General features: G+C 39.2%; 1 protein-coding gene across 5 annotated transcripts in view; it reads left to right on the top strand.

Annotated features, from left to right (window-relative positions):
• LYPD6 (LY6/PLAUR domain containing 6) overlaps positions 1-14,848 on the top strand; it is a 184,236-nt gene extending 169,388 nt beyond the window's left edge. For 4 of the 5 annotated variants that reach the window (XM_017879089.1, XM_017879091.1, XM_017879090.1 and 1 more), the window contains 2 exons: positions 9,335-9,465; positions 11,382-14,848. In XM_017879089.1, coding sequence (XP_017734578.1) covers positions 9,335-9,465; positions 11,382-11,549 — 299 coding nt within the window. In that variant the 3' untranslated portion in view covers positions 11,550-14,848. The remainder of the gene's footprint in view (positions 1-9,334; positions 9,466-11,381) is intronic. The other variant, XM_017879088.1, reaches the window with a different exon arrangement.
• Positions 14,849-19,329: the final 4,481 nt, after the last annotated feature.

Genomic DNA, 19,329 nt, shown 5'->3' with positions numbered 1-19,329 from the left:
TAGAAAGGTAACTTTTAGACAATAGCTGTTCTACTTCAGCAAAACACTATGGAAAAAATTGTAGCCCCAACCCCATACCAGCAGAGGCTAAATGGAAAGCTTTGACTTCATCCTCAACAGGCTATAATGAGATGTCCCAACCTTTCTGCTGTATCAGAGAAGGACAAGTAAAGGGGATTTTTATCCCTCTCTACCAGGCAATAACAAGGTCTCTTCCACAGTGTCAATGGAGACTATGTTAGGGAGCCTAGACTTTACCTCCACCAGCAACAATGAGATGCCTGTACTTTCCCCTGACCACAGTTGTGTCAAAGGAGGCTTAATGGAGAGTCAAGACTTCATCTTTCACCACCACCCATTGGCAATGAGGCTACAACACATCTCCCACCCCATGGCATCAGTAGAGGCCACAGGGGAAGCATTAATGAGGCACTCTTGCCACTCTCAAACAGGGAGTGTAAGATCAAGAGTGTCCTAACATAATAACAATATGTTTAGACTTCAGTTTAAAAAATCACTTGTCATACCAGGAAGATCTCAAACTGAATGAAAAATAGCAATCAATAGATACCAACATCCAGATAAATAGGGATGTTGGAATTATCTGGCAAGGGTTTTAAAGCAGCCATAATACAAATGTTTCAGTAAGTAATTACAAACACACCTGAAACAAATTTTTAAAATCTCATCAAAGAAATAGAAAATATAAAGGAGAACCAAATGGAAATTGTAGAATTGTAACATAATGTACCTGAAATAAAAATCTCAATAGATGGGCTGAACAGCAGAATGGAAGGAATAAAGGGAAGAATTAGTGAATTTGGAAAATAGAGCAATAAAAATTATCCAATCTGAACAACACATAGAAAATAGTCTGAGGAGAAAGAAACTTCTACAGAGCCTCAGAGATCTATGGAGCTGTAACAAATGTTTTAACGTTACATCATCAGAGTTCCAAGAGAACAGTAGAAAGAGGGTGAAGCTGAAAAAAGTACTCAAAGAAACAGCAGCTAAACATTTTTCTAAGAAGCTGAGCAAACCCTAAAGAGGATAAAACTAAAGCAATCCACACAAAACACATAATCAAACTTCTAAAACAAAAGTCTTAAAATAGCAAGAGAAAAGAACATCTGATATGAGAAAATCAGTTGAATGAAATGTTTTCATCAGAAACTATGGAGACCAGAAGTCAATGGTACAATATTTTTCAACTGTTAAGAAAAAAAAAAATCAGTACAGAATCTTATATTCAGAGAAAATATCCCTCAGGAATGTGAAGAAATTAAGACATTTTCAAGGGAAGAAAAACTGAGAGAATTTGTCACTAGCCGACCTACCTTAAAAGAATGGCCGAAGGAAGTTCTATATGAAGAAAGGAAATGATAAGGAAATCTGAAACATCAGAAAGGAAGAAAAAACTTAGTAAACATACTTTATACTACAATAGAGTACAATGGTAGAACTACAGAAAAAATAAGCAAAGATATGGAATTCAACAGCACCATTAACCAACAGAATCTAATTGACATTTACAGAACACTCCATCCAGCAACACCAGAATATACATTGTTTTCAAGTGACCATGGAACACATACCAAAATAAACTATATCCAGGGCCAGAAAGCAAACCTCGACAACCTTTTAAAAATTGAAATCATGCAGAGTGTTTTCTGACACACAAAACTAGAGATCAATGACAGAAAAATAAAAGGAAGATTACCAAACACTTGGAAACTAAACAGTGCACATCTAAATAATCCACAGATCAAAGATAAAGTCTTAAGGGAAATTAAAAAGACAATGAACAGTGCTGAGACAGAAATTTATAACACTATATGCACTTATTTAAAAACAGGAAAATCAACTGTCTGAGCTCACACATCAAGAAGATAGAAAAGGAAGAGAAAAACCAAAAGTAAAACAAAACAAACCTAAACAAAAAGCAGGAAATAATTATAAGAATAAAACTCAATGAGATTACGTATACTAAAACATTTCATTGTACACCATAAAGACATACAATTTTTTTCAGTTAAAATCATTGAAGAAAAACATTAAGGTACTAAGAAAAGGAAAATAAGAGAATAGTATGAACAGCTCAAAAACATAAGTTTGACAGCTTAGATGAAATGGACCATAACTCAAAAAACAAAGTACCACAATTCACTTAAAATGAAATAAATAGTTCTATAACTACTAAGAAATTTTTTTGTATAACTTAAAAACACCCATAAAAGAACTCTTCAGGCCCAAATAATTTCACTGGAAAATTTTACCACGTTTTAATAGAGTAATTAACACCAATTCTACACAAAATCTTCCAGAAAATAGAGGAGAAGGGGGAATACTTCTCAATTCATTTTATGGAGCCGGAGTTACCCTGATACCAAAACCAGATCAAGACAGCACCAAACAAACAAAAAAACAAGATACAAAATTCCAATCTATTATTTTTTATGAATATAGACACTAAAGTTCTTAACAAAATATTGGCAAATAGAACATAGCAATATGTGAAAAGAATTGTGCATCATGACATAGTGGGGCTTAATCCAGGGATGAAAGGCTGGTTTAATCTCTGAAAATCAACCAATATAATCCACAGTATTAATAGGCTAAAGATGAAAAATCACATGTTCGTATCTTGGCAAAGTTAAACACCATTTATGATTAAAACCTCTCAGAAAATAGGAATAGAGAAAACTTGTTCAACTTGATAACATCGATAAAAAGCCTATAGCTAACATTATGCTTAATGATAAAAGACTGCGTGCATTCCTGCTAAGACAGAGGACTAGGCAATTATGTCTGCTTTCACTACTTTTATTTAGTGCAGTCCTGCAGGTTCTAGTCAGTGCAATAAGACAAGAAAAATAAATAAAAGACATACAGATTGGAAAGGAAAAAAATGACTGTCCTTTTTCACAGATAACATGATTTCTATATAGAAAATTCCAACAAATCTGAAGAGAATTCCTGGAACTAATAAATGAGTTTAGCAAGGTCATAGGATATAAGATAAATTCAGAACTCAATTGTGTTTATATATGCTATCAATTAACACGTGGACACTGAAATTTAAAATATACCATTTATATATACCATTTAAAATACACCATTATATTGCTCAGAAGAATTAAATACAGGTAAATCTAAGCACAACATATATATAGGACTTGTATGCTGAAAATTACAAAACATCAATGAAAAAAATAAAATTTAAATAAATGGAAAAACCATGTTCATAGATTGAAAGACAGCATAGTAAGATGTCAAATTCTGTACAGATTGTTATGTAGGTTTAACACAATTCCTGTCAAAATCCCAGGAAGAGTTTTTTTTTTTTTTTTTTTAAAGACATAGACAAAAGTGTTCTACAGTTTATATGGAAAGGTAAGAAACTGGGATAGCTAAAATGATTTTGAAAAAGAAGAATAAAGTGGGAGGAATCAAATTACCCTATTTCAGGATTTAATATACAGCTGTAGTAATCAAGACTGCGGTATTGGCAGAGAAATAGACATAGATCAGTTAAACAGAATAAATAGACCCTTAAAAATATGCCCAACTAATTTTTACCAAAGGTGTAAAAGCAATTCAGTGGAGAAAAGATAGCCTTTTTAACAAAGCGTACTGAAGGAACTGGACATTCACAGGCAAAAAATGAATCTTAGCCCAAGTCTCACACCTTTTACGAAAGTTAGAGTGAGACACAGACTTAAATGTGAAATATAAAAGCCTATCTCATTTAGGAAAAAATAGAAGAAAATCTTCATAAATCTAGGGCTAGGTGAGGTTCTTGATGACTCATAAAAGAAAAAATAATAAATTGAACTTCATCAAAATTTAAAACTTTTTTACCCTGCACAAGACCCTGATAAGAGAATGAAAATGCAAGCTATGAAATGGGAAAAATATTTGCAAATCACATACCTGACAAAGAACTGCTATCTAGAATATATAAATAATTTTCAGAACACACCAGTAAACAAAATACATAATTAGAAAATAGGAAAAGTATGAACAGACATTTCACCAAAGAAGATAACCAGATGGCACATAAACACATGAAAACATATTTAACAGCATTAGCCATAAGGGAAATGCAAATTTCAAGCATGAGATATTACTGTACTTCTATCAGAATACCTAAAATAAAGAATAGGAAAAATGCCACATGCTAGTAAAAAGGAGCAGAAACTACATCACTCATACGTTGTTGGTGGGAATGTAAAATGGCACAGCCACTCTGGAAAGCAGCTTGACAGTTTCTTAACTAAACATGCAACTACCATGTAACCCAGCAATTTTACTTCTGGTCAGTCATACAGAGAAGTAAAAACTTATATTCACACAGAAACCTCTACACAAATGTTCATAGTAGCTTTATTAATAATATCTCTAAACTGGAAACAAACCTGGATGTCCTTCCAACATCTATACCGTGGAATACTACTCAGCAATAAAAGTTAACAAACTCTTAAAAATTAATAAACCCAGTGAATGAGATTGAGTGAAAATGCCCAATTCCAAAATATTACATGTGTGTGACTCATTTATATAACATTCTCAAAATGACAAAATTATAGAAATCCAGTACTGTTTAGTGGTTGCCAAGGCTTAGAGAAGGGGTGGGGGCAGGAGGGAAGAGGGTGTGACTATAAAATGTCAACATGAGGGATGGTTATGGCTGTGAAGATGTTCTGTATCTTGACTGGGTTAATGTCAGTATCACAGTTGTGATATTATACCATACTTTTGCAGTTGTAACCATTTGGGGAAATTAGGTAAAGGGTGTAGAGGATCTCACTGTTACTAGTATTCCTTACAAATGTATGGGAATCTATAGTTTTCTCAAAATAATAGGTGAAATTTAAAAAAAAGTTTAAAAACAAAAGGTCAATTGTTTTGATCAGAAACTTTGATCTAAAAGGAAAGCCAGATACCCCAAATGAGAAAGTTAAGAAGGACTGGGGCAACATGGAGAAGAGAGATTAGCATTGACCTGGTTGAGAGGAAGATCAGGAAGATTTCACAGAATTTATCACATTTGGATTGAGCCTTGAAGAATATCAGGTGTCCAGGAGTAGAAGATAGGAAAAAATATGCAGACCAAGCTAAGGATGCACATTTTTCATCGTGCATGGTCAAAAGTTGTGGTACTATGTCTCAACGTATATATGAGGCAATAAGATAGTTTGGAGCCTCCATCAAGGAGAACCTTGAGTAATGAGGGCTAAGTTTCAAATGCCAGGCTCTGAGTTAGAAATGAAATTAATTGATGATTCTATCAGGGAAGAGCAGTTACTCCAATGCACTTGACACACATCTTCAGGAGCAGAGAGAGCAATGGCCTATTCCCAAGCCGCTCAGGTAGGCCAAATAGGCATAGTAATTCAACAATCAGGATTCCTTGACAATTAGGTGGCATTCATGCTTTCGTGTGTGGTGAGTTGCATGTTAGAGACAAAGAAAACAAGAAACGATGAAGTCCTGAATTGAGGAAATGGAAAATGGAATAGGAAAGACCAGATGGATAATGGAGACATTTCAGAGGACTTGGAGACTCCCAGATTAGGGAGAAGTCTGAGCTGATTCTAGATTTCTAGTTCAAGTTACTGGAGAAGAGACCAGGAGGTCCCTTCCTGAGATAGACACATGTGAAGATAAAAAGATGCAAAGGGGAGGGAGATAATGCATCGGGTTAAGACACATTAGGTGTGAGGTGATCCTGGCAGTGTCCAGAAAATAGTTGGTAATTTGGTTCTGCAGTTCAGGAGAAAGAGTCAGACTGAAGACATGGCATCAGAAGTTTGATGAGGCCACTTGAGTGAGAAGAGGTTCAAGGACAGAACACGGGAGAATATTGACTTTCATATTAGGGAAAGTGTTGAAAGTGGAGAGACCAGAGATGAGGAGAACATCTGTAAGACGGAACTCTGAAGTCTAGGATGGAGAGTCCCACAGATGAGATTACCCATAGTAGAGTCCCAGAGTCACAGAGAGATCCTGCTGGGTCAGACATGGGAAAAGGGCATGGAATTTGATGTAGAAGGAACAGTCGTTGCAGGGAAGTAGGTGGCAGAAGTGAAGAGCTGCATGAACAGTAAGGACTGGTGGCAGGGAGAGAGCAGGCAGCTGCGACTGGCTTTTCATTTTTCAATATAATTCTTAGTATTACTATTCTCCACCCATTAATTTTCTTGCATGTGAAGAATTATTCTCTAGCATCATTTTTATCAACCTGTATGTTTATGAAGAAACTAAAACTAGCAGAACCGTGAAGAATAATTGAGTGGCAAGAAAGCCTTTTATAAGAAAGTTGGACATTTGTAATGTCTCAGTTCAAATCATCTTATGTATGTTTTGTTTAAATATAGTTTCTGTTAGTAAAAACAATATTGGTGGGTAAATGAAAGTTTACAATTTAGCTTTGGGTTACTTTTAAATTTCAGAACTAGATTATGAACTCTGTGTGCATGCGTGCACATGGGTATGAATTTCATAAAAATTGTATTTTCCAATTGTTGATGAAGTTCTCTTTTCCATTTCTGATTTTAGTTGAATGCCTGTGAATCTAATAGTAAAAGACTTTTGTTTCACAACCTCTGGGAATACCGTGTAGTTGCAGAATATGAGATTTTAGAGACTGAAACTAACCTGGTGGAAATTCAAATTCATCTTTTTATCTTTTAGATAAAAGCCTTTGAAATCCTTTTAGTGTGAAGTTATCAGCAGGCTTGATTCTCATATTACCTCATTACTAACCCAATGAGTTTTCGAAATGCATGGAGAACAATGCTCTGTGGCTGAAACTTGGTTTTTATCCTTACTCCAGTCCAGTGATAAGCCAAATGTGGCCCACCTAGTTCTACTTGGGAAATTCTGCCTCCTCACCGCAATATACCTTTGGAGATCACAAGATCACAACACATATAGAAGGTTCTCATAAATTGTGCACTGAAGAAACCTGTTCAACTTTGAGCATTTTCAAAACTTCTTAAACCACAGAACCTTTTTCCACATTAACATTTCATAACTCACCTAGGAGTTTTGTAAGATAAGAAGTGGAATAAATGCTTTTGAGGGATTGATGCTTCAGCACTGAGGTCTGTACTGCTGGAAGTGAGGGCAGTGTTCTCTGCATATTTTTGTTTCATGAATTGGACTGGGTGAAGTAAAAGAAAAAATTCTTACTGCACTGATCTCCCTTCTACCCCCAGAATGGCAAAAAATCAGCTTATTAGGTATTAAGCTTTTGCATGTTTTCCTGAAAAATTATTTTCATCAGTTGTTGTATCTACTTTCATTCAATGGAATACGCGGTCCATTAATAAATGTATAAGATATTTTGTTAAAGTCAGAAAAATATGAACAAAGAAGTAGTCATATCAAGTTCACCAATTGTTATTTTAAGGCTTACTTAAAACAGGATAATTCACTACTTGGAGGAAAAGCCTAATTTCCAGAACTGCAGCTATGTAGTGATTTACTTATTCCATAAGCCTATGATCTTATCTGCTCGGATTTACATTTGGAGCAGTAAAACCTCTGGCAGCTGCTCTTAGCTGTCTGCATGAAGAGGAGACAGGAGATAAGAACATTCCTGATTTTATTGCTTTCTAGAACATTTGAAGTTGGGGTGGGGGTGGGAAAGATGAACCTATTGTGACCATAAAGCATCCATCGAGTCTGATACCAAAGAAGTAAACCAGTCCTCTAAGAAGATGTGGTAAATCTCCCAGGCCACCGGCCTCCATTTTTCAAAACCTGTCAGAGGCTTAAAAAAGAGGAGAGCTGCTGCCTCATCTTCATCAGAAAAGCAATCACTCCAATGTTAAGACAGTTTAGGGCTTTGGGAGAATTATTGCCAGGTAGAAAACTTTCAACTGTTCTTATTGTGAGCTCCCCAGATGACCTTACCCTACTCCCAAAGAGCTCCGTAGGACTCTTAGCAACCTTGGAGCAAGCCTCAGCCCAATCCAACTATCAATTCCAGCCAGGATGCAGTGTGGGACAGCATTTAGGGGAGGGTGTTGACCCAGGCTCTGCCCAGGCACACCCACCAATAGCATCACCACTGGGAATGTGGCAGCTCTTAGTACGATTTAATTGGAAACCATTTGGGATTCCTGTCAGGTGAAGGTCTCTAGGAAGACTTAAAACCCCTGAGTTTTGATGACTTCCAGGATGTGCTAATGGGTCTGTATTAGCTCATTCTCAGAACCTAAAATTTTCTTACGCTTTCTTCTTTGGACATTAGTTCTTCAGTTAAAAGCTGCCAAAATCATGACAGAATCTGGTAGGGGGGAGTTTTTATTGCCTAATAAATAACCTCATAGGAGGTCATAATTCCATATTAGCCACTAAATATCTGAAATGTATAAAGCATGCAAAGTTGGGTCCAAGATGTGGATGAAAAACAGCTCAGTGACATTTCTTAAGAATTACTCATTTTCTTTTTTAATGTGAAAGGAGAGCAAGAACATTCTCCTAAATCCCAGACTTAGAAAGCTGAACATTGCCTGGAGGTCTTAAAGAATTACATTGACAAAGCCATTTTCTTTAGTTTTAAATTACACATAAAAGTTCCCCAAAGAATTTTGGAAGAAATCACAAGCTTTCAGATTCATTACACATAGAAGGACCTCTGGAAACTCCCATCATGGTCTTCATCCGTCATCCTAGGAGGACACTGAAATCATGCTAGGGAGAAACGAAGCTCCTCAGTTTTGGAAAAATGTTCATTATTGTTTCAGTCTTTCTCTGTAATGCACCCTGGACCCAGCTATGCTCAATAGCACAAAGTTTTAAATTGTTCTGCTCCTGTGAATAGCTGCTTCCCCCAACACACACACACACACACACACATGCCAGCCACTGCTGTAGTGTTTTATCTCCTTGAGGACCACTGTTACCTGCCTAACTCATTTTAACCCTGAGTTCTTTGAACCTCTTTGTCCTTTCATCTTCCTTAAAATTGCTGTGACTTATACTCTTAAGTCATCCCCCCCAAACCACTCATCCCCTAAAAATAAAAATCAGTCCAGTGGCAAAATTTGTTGAAAGGCAAGGAGAAACCATTGTGTCTTGGTTTATGGGAATAATGCTGGGCAGAGAAATCAATATTCTTTGAAGACTGTCCTCCTACCATGGCACAGTGGAGCTCTCCAAGGAGGTCTTTGGGGGTGGACATAAACTCAAGGCAATGCACATCTTATGTGCTATTAGGTCTTTTCTGAAATGATAATGCTGACACTCCTGTTATTTTCCTTTTAGGCAGGTTGGGACAACATTTCCCGTCTCAAATAAAATATATTTTCTCTGTTGACAGAGACCAGATACTGCTACACTCAGCACACAATGGAAGTCACAGGAAACAGTATCTCAGTCACCAAACGCTGCGTCCCGCTGGAAGAGTGCTTATCCACTGGCTGCAGAGACTCCGAGCATGAAGGCCACAAGGTCTGGGCAACAGAGCAAGTGACCAGTACTACATAGCCAGCTGCCTTCTCTTCAGACATCTGCCAGTAATCAGGAGCAGATTCTTATTGCCCCATGAAGGCTGGCTTTTGACTGTCTTTATGCTCTATGAAAAGACTCTTCCTTTCGTGTTTGCTCTAAAAGAATACACATTTATGCTCTAAAAGAATACACATTTATACCAGAGCATAGGACAACTGATATAAATTGTGTAAACGCACATCAAGAGGGTATTCAGTGTTATTATAAACCCTTTCTTCACTCAGAGGAAAGTAATAAAGCTACTAGAAAAAAGAGGAGCGAGGGACCAGTTATGCCCATCACGGTGAAGCTTTGCAGATGTACCCCGTTCATTCATCACAGGGGGACCGAGGCAGTTCAGCTTTGATAACTTTCTGTAAAGTAGGACTCATGTTGTGACTGGGATGTCAGTTTGGCGAGGGTCCATTGGCTCTTGAGTCATTAGATAGGTGACAAGAGACCCATCTTGTGTGTTTGCTTAAGCTTCTTCACCTGGTACCTGCAGAAGGCTGTATATGGAAACACCTGGTGCCTACGTACAGAAGCACTCAGTGTAAAATGAGCTTGGGAGGTAACCTTGAAGGGCCATATAGAGAATCACAGAAAGACAGCCTCGCCCTCCTGCTGTCTATACATGTGACCTTAACATATCAGGCCTTGGCCTTTATTTAGCAGCTGAACACTTCTCCTGCAGGTGGCCTTCCTGCTGGTTTGGGCACTGTCCACTCCCAATACCTGGGAACAGCACTGTCAGTAAGGGCTTCTTTTTCTTAAGGCAGACACCTAATTTTCAAGCAACCTCTTGAATACACTAATAATTAAAATTTTAAATATAATCTGCCTACTCTGCTCCTGGTTCAAACTGAGTAAAACCAAAGGCTTTCCCTGACCTCTCCAGCAAATTGGACTTGATTCTGAGGAGTTACTGTGGCCTCTTTACTAAGGAGAAAGTTAAGGATTAGAGAAGTTGGGTCATATGCTCAGTCACACAGCTGGTAAGTGACAGGCACAGAATTCCAACTCACCTCTGGTTTGGAGTCTATCTCTGTAACGTTATACTGTCTTCCTGGCACATGTCAACTGTGACTACAGACTCAAATCCCTGCAGGATAATGACTGTATAGAATATTATTAATAACCATCCTATGAATAGGAATCACCTGGGAATCTTGTTAAAATGTAGTTCTAATTCTCCATCTGGGGCAAGGTTTGAGATTGTGCACTTGTAACAAACTCCCAGCTGATATTGGAGCTGCTGGTCTATACTTTGTGTAGCCATGCCCCAAGACAGTTTTTGTCACTAACTCTGTGGGTTTCTTTCTTATGATCCACAAGTAAGGTGGTGTAAAGCAGGAATAGCTGCATGAATGAAAACCCTTCAAACATTAACTCACCCAATGAGAATGGAGACACTTCATGCAAACAGTTCTATGAAAGTCAGTACGCAAGTTGAAATTACCTGGGTTGTTGCCACTTGACTCTCACTTGAAAACTTAGCAAATGAAGGCTTACCCTCTCTTCCTCAAGTAATCAGAAAGAGCCTCATGGAAAAAGGATGAGTTTCGTTATTCCCGTTTTAAGGGCGAAATAACTGAGGCCCAGGAAGGCTACACACCTTTCTAAGAATCGTTTGAGTAGGGGGGTGTCAAAAACAAAACCTAGATCTCTTGAAGTTTAGCCTGGGGAGTTTTCCTGTTGACCAGATTGCTTCTAGATGAAATATTATCCCCAGCCTTCCTGAACATAGAGTTGGCATCTCCTTCATAGATCAGGTAATTTTTACTTGCATCTTGCCATGTGGGTGACAGTTCCTTCAAAAACCCTGCCTCCTTCCAAGACATGCTGGCTTCTCATCTTTTTTTCTTCCTTTCTTTCAGGTCTGCACTTCTTGTTGTGAAGGAAATATCTGTAACTTGCCGCTGCCCCGAAATGAAACTGATGCCACATTTGCCACGACGTCACCTATAAATCAGACAAACGGGCACCCATGCTGTATGTCAGTGATAGTGTCCTGCTTGTGGTTGTGGTTAGGGCTCATGTTATAGCAGCTCAGTGGCTTCATGTGTTAATAGCGATCCATGGGGATCTCGATGGTCCACAGTCCTGCATGAGTCATTGGCCTGACAGTAATTACACACATGTGACACAACACTCTTGGAGGTGGTCACAGCCAAGCATTGCCACTTACCATGAGGAATAAATGTTGCTTCATTGTAGCCATTTTGAGTCTAACCAGGACCCATCAAAGCCTTCTCTCAGTACAGCCCAAGTTCCATACCATAAACCTTTGTTTTCATTCCAAGAAGTAGTTCTGCATTTATCGAGATCTGGGGTTCTTAATTTGGAAGAATACGTGCATGAAATGCAGTAGGTCCTGAGACTCTAAGATATTAGGAGTATGTTATAGGGGCATGTATAGATGTGGGCTTTTCAGGAGAAAAGTAAAGAACGATTGGTTTAAATATAATCATGAATTCATTTGTAGCTTTATAATTTTAAAACATTGACTCCAAAACGAATGGACTATTTTCTTGGAAATTCTGACTGAGTCCCTGGAAGAGTAGTAATTCCAACAATTCCAACAATTCCAGCCATTTGTTCAATTAATTTTCTTAACATTCTTCTCCCAGTGCTGGGAATTACATTCCCTCTGTTCCGTGCAGAAGACAAAAAGGCAATCATAAAAGTTCGTTACATTTGTCGGGGTGCCTGGAGGAGGATTTTCCCCAACTTAATGGAGCCAATGTCCATAAAGTGACTGTGTTATAATATATTCTTCATATAATATACTTCATGTAATTGGTGAGATCGGCCTTCTCCTTGACTTGGCACCTAATTCTGCTTCATGAGATCCTAGATTCCACCTGAGTCAGTTGTGTCCAGAGCCCCAAACCAGGATGGAGTTGTTTTCCCCAGATATGGGGCTCTATTCAGCCATAGGTAATCTAGACAGAGGATTTCAGAATGAAAGGAAAATGTGTGGAGATTAGTCCTAGTTCATTCTGAGGGCCGACTAAGCGGCTCAGCCAGCTTCTTACTCCATCGGCAGTTCGTACTGTCAAAGAGCTCCCACTTCCAAATCCCCAGTGACTTTATGGAGAAGATTCTGCATTAAATTGTCTTTAGAATGATAATGAAGCAAGGCGCAATATGCGATGATGAGGAGAAAGTAGACCAGTGGGGTGATTGCAAGACTAACAAGGAGACTCAATGGGAAATTTTTATTTCTTTTAGATGTTGTTTTAGAAGTAGATGGTAAAATTTTGTCATCCTTCCTGTATTTTTTGTACCCCAAGTTATGATGTTTCTTCTTCCTTGTAAATAATTTAAACAGTATTTATTTTTGTAAGGCATAACTAGAAACTAAAATATATTCTAAAAAATTCATTATTCTGAACAAAGTGATCAAATTAGAATACATATTTTTCAACAGTGGTAGAGCTTTTAATATATGTTTATTGAAAGTTATCTATAATACTTGCACCAGTGTTGAAAAAGTTAACATGTGAGCAAGAGCAATATGTCTGAAGGATTTTTCTCATGGTTTCCTCAGTGATGGTATCCAGGAATCATTCAGGTGGTGACCATCACTGGTCTAAGTTTCTGTGCAGGGTTTTGGGATGTGTTTGTGTGAAACTTGGTAGAACCATGGCTAATAAAGAGGATAGTGTTGTCAGGGTCCATCTGCCCTCCATAGAAAAATGTCTCTGGCTCATAAAATGAGATTCCCTCAGGGACTAAATATGAACTGACAGCAGTAACTCTGATACAAAATAATCTAAATTACATCAAATGGCCTTAATTCAGAGTTTGTTAGGCTTATCAATATGTTGCTTTTAATTGGGGTCGGAAAGTAGAGGGAGAGAAAGCAAGACATTTATTAAGCACCTCATATGTGCCAGGCACTATGCTAAGCACTTTACATAAGTTAGGATTAATCCCTGCAAGAATCCTATAAGGAATGTTACTAGTATTTCCACTTTCCAAATGGAGGTACCAAAACTCAAACACAATGTTGTGAAGCCGTTTCCTTCAGATTTAGGTTATGTGGGATGAGGTGAGATTGAAGAGGAAAGAAAGGTGGAATTATCCCGGTAGGAATACTTTCAGGCCTGACTTCATGGGAATTCATCCATCTTATCATGTGGAGTTTATCTCGCCCTGCTGTTGCAGGATGCCATTTGCATGTGTCCCCAGATGATGTTTTTTCTCTGGGGAGTAGGGGTTTGGCTTCCTCATTCATCCCTCTTGCTAAAAGAGGAGATAGTTGATATTGCATCTAAAGATGCTATAAGACAATGAAAATTTGATGTTGTACATACCTACAAGTACCATTTTTGTGCATGATTACACTCCACTGACATCTTCCAAGTACTGCATGTGATTGAATAAGAAACAAGAAAGTGACCACACCAAAGCCTCCCTGGCTGATGTACAGGGATCAGTTCCACAGTGGTGCAGATTCAACTGCCACCCAGGGAGTGCTTGCAGACTCTGCATAGATGTTGCTGCATGCATCCCATGTGCCTGTCAGAATGGCTTGTGTTTAATTCTCTTGAAAGAAAGTGATTTGCTCACTATCTCCAGCCTCAAGGAGCCAAGGGAGGTCATTCACATGGAAGGTCCAGGACTGGTCAGCCATCTGACTTTTCTAACACATTAAATTCTCCATGAAATCTCACCATTGGTAATGGCTTAAGTGTAAAGAGCCATGATGTGTATATTAAGCTGTGTGCCACATATTTATTTTTAGACTCTCCACAGCATTCATGTCAATATGGGATTAATGCCTAAACTTTGTAAATATTGTACATTTTGTAAATCAATGAATAAAGGTTTTGAGTGTATCTTACCAGGCTCCTCCCTGCAAATGCACATATCAATCAATGATTAATGCACCCAGGTTATGTACAAGGCACTGGGCTTAGCACCACAGGGAACTTGCTTCTGGAGGCTCGCTTTCTAGTTGTATAGACAAGAATACACGCATGAGAAGATACAACACAATTCACCAATGCCAAATGATTCATACAGTCTGTTTACTGCAGAAAATAAAAGAAGGAAAGACGACCAGACTTTTCAATAAGGTCTACAGCTTCCCAAGAGCATGTCTTTGTTAAATCAGGAAATATAAAAATTGTGTGTGTGTATGCGTAAATATACCACCCTATTAACATTTTTAAATCTTACTCTATTTTGGGGGTTGTGTTAATGATGATACACCAGAAAAGATTTCCTCTTGATGGTTTCTCCTGCAACAGGAAACAAATATTGGAATAGTGTACATGTCATTTCTATCTATATAATGAATTTATTATATTTTTCTTAGTAAAGTGATAGACATCAAAAGCAAGCTTGAAAAATGTCAACTTGTTTGTGATTCCTGATTATTCTCCTCCTCCTTGTTTTTGTTTTGTTTTGTTTTGTTTGCGACAGCAGGGTCTTGCTCTGTTGCCCAGGCTGGAATGCAGTGTCACCATCATGGCTCACTGCAGCCTCAAACTGCTGGGCTCAAGTGATATCCTCCTGCCTCAGCCTTCCAAGTAGCTTGGACTACAGTATAGGCATGTGCCACCACACCTGGCTAGGTTTTAATGACATTTCTTGCAGAGACAGAATCCAACTGTGTTGCCCAGCCTGGCCTCAAACTCTGAGGCTCAAGCAATCCTCCCACCTCAGCCTCCCAAAGTTCTGGGATTATACATGTGGCCACTGTGCCCAACCTCTGGTTATTCTTTAATTACCTATGTTTTGAAATTTCCAGGGAAATCTTTTCCACAAACTAATATGCTTTCTCTTGGTCTGAATCAGTGACACAGTTGGTCACTGATGCTCCTTAAAAGTGTGGTACTTAATGTGAAGATAGCTCTTATTGCTGATCTCCATGAATAGTTATGTCTGTTTAATGTCAGTGGTACTGCAGGTGGACTGTGCTTTTAGAAAATTTGATTTTGAAGATACAGACTTACATGTTTACTTAATGTGGGTTTTTTGTTTGAGACAGAGTCTCGCTCTTGTCACCAGGCTGGAGTGCAATGGCGCAATCTCACACTTACTGAGACTCCTGCCTCAGCCTCCCGAGTAGCTGGGATTACAGGTGTCCACCACCACACCCAGCTAATTTTTGTGTTTTTAGTAGAGACAGGGTTTTACCATGTTCGCCAGGATGGTCTCGATCTCCTGACCTCATGATCCGCCCGCCTCTGCCTCCCAAAGGAGTTTTAAAAGAAATTCTTCACTTTATAAATGTATTTCATATCCCTTTCCTAACACATTTATTTTATTTACAAACAAGATTTAGGGCATGCCAGCTCTGTAAAAGTTAGAAGTGCTGCCTTGGCTGTGTTACAGTGTCTTTTATCTGAAATACTTAAAGAGTGCTTACAAATGTTTTTATAACTTTCCTTTAACTTACCTACTAGGAGTGAAGTACATGAAAACACTGAGAATCTGTTATGAATTCTCGTTGTAACCGGGGGCACTTGAACTTAAAGATTCAGATGTTTTTCTAAGATTGCACGGGAACTTGGGGCAGGACTAAGGCATGGACATGAAGCATCATGACTACCTTGGGGCACTCTTCACTGGAGTCTACTGAAAACGGGCCTATGATTTTTTTAAAAAAATAAACATTTCTGACATAATTTGGTGTTACAAAACCAATGCAAATTTCCAAAATGTCTTTCAAATGAAGCCTTCACTTTCAGCAGTTACTCTCTCTAGCTATTTAAAAAAATTATGGCCTCTCTCATTAGCAATTACTATTGTCTTGCTGTTTATTGTCTTTGACAAATTTTAACTCCATTGCAGTTGCTAGAATTGGATTGGGGGACCTCTACATGACTGTATTTTAAACTGGGTAGAGACCTAAAATCTAGAGCCTAAGAAATTTATCTGGGGTCCTCTTTTCTGTTACCCGAATAGAATAATTTTTGTATATGACTGTTTGCAAAGCACTTTTATATACCTTGCTTCAGTTGATCAGCATGACCCCATTTATAGCTTTAATAGCTAAAGCTTTGGAGTGGTTTTGGGAGCCCCCCACCCCCACACACACACACATACACGTCACCAGGGTGGCATGCATAATGGCCTCATCCTTCTCTGGCACTTTTACTAGAAAGCCATTTCTCAGGTCACAAAGTTAGAGTCAGTAGAACCTTAGAAAACATCTGTTTTCTAGATAGTCTACTCCCTTAGATTTATACAGGAGAGAAAAGAACCCTGGAGAACCCAGATCATTTGTCTCTGAGAATGACACATTGTTTGTGTTAAAAGATAAAGCTCATCAAAATGTCCCTTCTTTGATACAGTAATTTAAGACATGGGTGATAGAAAACAATTTAGAGGCCTCCTGTCACTTTACTGTGGGATTGGTAGTCTCGTGAGGACCTCATGGTAGTGAAGGGTAGAGAATAAAAGGGCAAGGTTTTGCAGGACAGCAAGCTAGCCTAATGGAAACAGATTTTTTTCATTCTCATTTGAGAAGAAAAATATTCTGGGAAAATAATCATTTTCAGAATTATAGCCTAAAGGGGTAGAATGATGTGTCTAAATTAGACCTTATCAGTTATTCAGAAGTGGTTTTCTCAGGGTTTATGGCATGTCCCATGTCAGAAACTGGCCTCCCAAAACCGTGTGTTGTCTCTGTGCTCAGAGTTCAGGCCTCCATTGATGTCCTGGGGTGGTGACAGGGCTCATGTTGTCAAAGTGGGAAGAAGTGTATCTGAAAAGCAACTGTTGGATTTAGGCAAAATGAACAAAATGCCACCAGGATGTAGCCATGATGCAAAGAGAAGGGCTAAAAATAAGCCATGCTCTCAATAAATCCATTCATCTTTGAGAAGAATTCAAAATAGACTTAGTGTCTTGCTGCTCTTCCATCTACAGAGGAGCGTGACTGGGTCCCATGGAGTTTGCACCCAGAGTCTGAGCACAAATGCCGTCCACCTCCCCACTGGTGTGCCCCTGGCGATGGCTAGTGGTCCAGCTTCACAGCTACCTGCTGGCTAAGCTTTCCCCTTACCCTAGTTTCTCCCAACCATAAAAAAGGTCTGTGAACAGCGAGCAACCCACATCACACAGTGGCATGTGAAGACCAGTTGTTTGGGAAGAGGGATCATGCTTGAGAAGCTTGGCACTGAGGCGCTTTGGGTGGAAAGGGGCTGAGTAGATGTCAGTGGTGGGAGAGAACACTTCCGGACTCACTCATGACTCAGCCTGGCTCAATCCTGGCACATGTCAGCACGGGGTTTGTCCCTACCTTTAAAGGCTTTAAACACTCAAAGGGTTGTGCCCATCCTTGACTTTAATATGTTTAATTACTTAATAACCTGTGTATGTTTTGCCACCTCCCTAAATACAAGTGTGCTGTGTAGACACATTCTCCTTGATGTGAGACAGCCTGAGACCACGTGAGATGTACCATCAGACCTCCCATGAATGCCTTTTCTTCAAAGTCAGATCATCTTGAAAAAACTGAAAGGTCAGCCGGGCATGGTGGCTCACGCCTATAATCCCAGCACTTTGGGAGGCCGAGGAGGGCAGATCACCTGAGGTCAGGAGTTCGAGACCAGCTTGACCAACATGGCAAAACACTGTCTCTACTAGAAAAACAAACAAAAAAATTAGCCAGGCATGGTGGGACACACCTGTAATCCCAGCTACTTGGGAGGCTGAGGCAGGAGAATCGCTTGAACCTGGGAGGCAGAGGTTGCAGTGAGCCGAGATTGTGCCACTGCACTCCAGCCTGGGCAACAGAGCAAGACTCTGTCTTTAAAAAAACAGCAAAAAAAGAAAAACCCTGAAAGGCCTATTTGGAGTATTTAGGAAGAAAAACATAGTGGTATGTTTCAGCCAGGCTAGATCTGAGGATCCTAAAAACAACCAGAGTATAGGTCTGGCTTCAGATTACAGGTGAGAGAAGATTCCCCAGGGAAAATAATATTTAATCCAATACTTGGAAAATGAGAAAGTGTCAGACTAGTGAAAAGAGTCCCCTTCTCAGACAGGCATCAAAAGGTCACGGATATGGAATTTTAGGAAAGCTGTGAGGTCAGTCTTGAGAGAAATTGGTAATTAGCTGTAGGTAAATATAACTTGCCAATAGACTCGTCTGTGATTAATTTTTTATAGATTGGTCTTCACTAAGGCTGCTTCTGTGATTATTATTGTTCATCTTTGATGGTTTTTGCCCTTCCAGTTTGTTAGCTAGTATCTGCCTGTTAGAATAACGTGGGGGTAGGGAAGCTTTCAAAACTACCTGATGTTTTTAGAGCACTCCCGACCAACTTGATTAGCTGGGCTCATAACCACTTTAATTTTAAAGACAGTGGGACAGCGAGGGTTTCTCTACGTACTCACCTCGAGAATTCTGGAGTACCAAGGCAGCCTACTAGGAATATGATTTTCACTAGGGTCCTCAGAGCCCCTGTTCAGTGGTTCTAGCCACTGAACAAATAGGGTAGACAAATACCCAAATTCTCAGAAGACAGGGAATTCACCTTTTGGTGTATAGAGATTGTGTGTGTGTGTGTGTGTGTGTGTGTGTGTGTGTGTGTGTGTGTGTGTGTATTTTAAAGACAGGGTCTCAATTCTGTTGCCCAGGTTAGAGTACAGTGGCACAATCATGGCTCACTGCAGCCTCCAATTCCTGGGCTCAAATGATCCACCTGCCTCAGCCTCCTGAGTAGCTAGAACTATAGGTGTGTGCCACCACACCTGGCTAACTTTTTACTTTTTTGTAGAGATGGGGTCTTCCTATATTGCCCAGACTGGTCAAAAACTCCTGACCTGAAGTGATCTGCCAGCCTCAGCCTCCCAATG

This window comes from Rhinopithecus bieti, unplaced genomic scaffold (genome assembly GCF_001698545.2).
Source record: "Rhinopithecus bieti isolate Rb0 unplaced genomic scaffold, ASM169854v2 scaffold_11587, whole genome shotgun sequence".
NCBI classification, from domain to species: Eukaryota; Metazoa; Chordata; class Mammalia; order Primates; family Cercopithecidae; genus Rhinopithecus; species Rhinopithecus bieti.
Note: the sequence above shows the minus strand (reverse complement) of the source record. Positions and strands in the feature narration are given on the sequence as shown.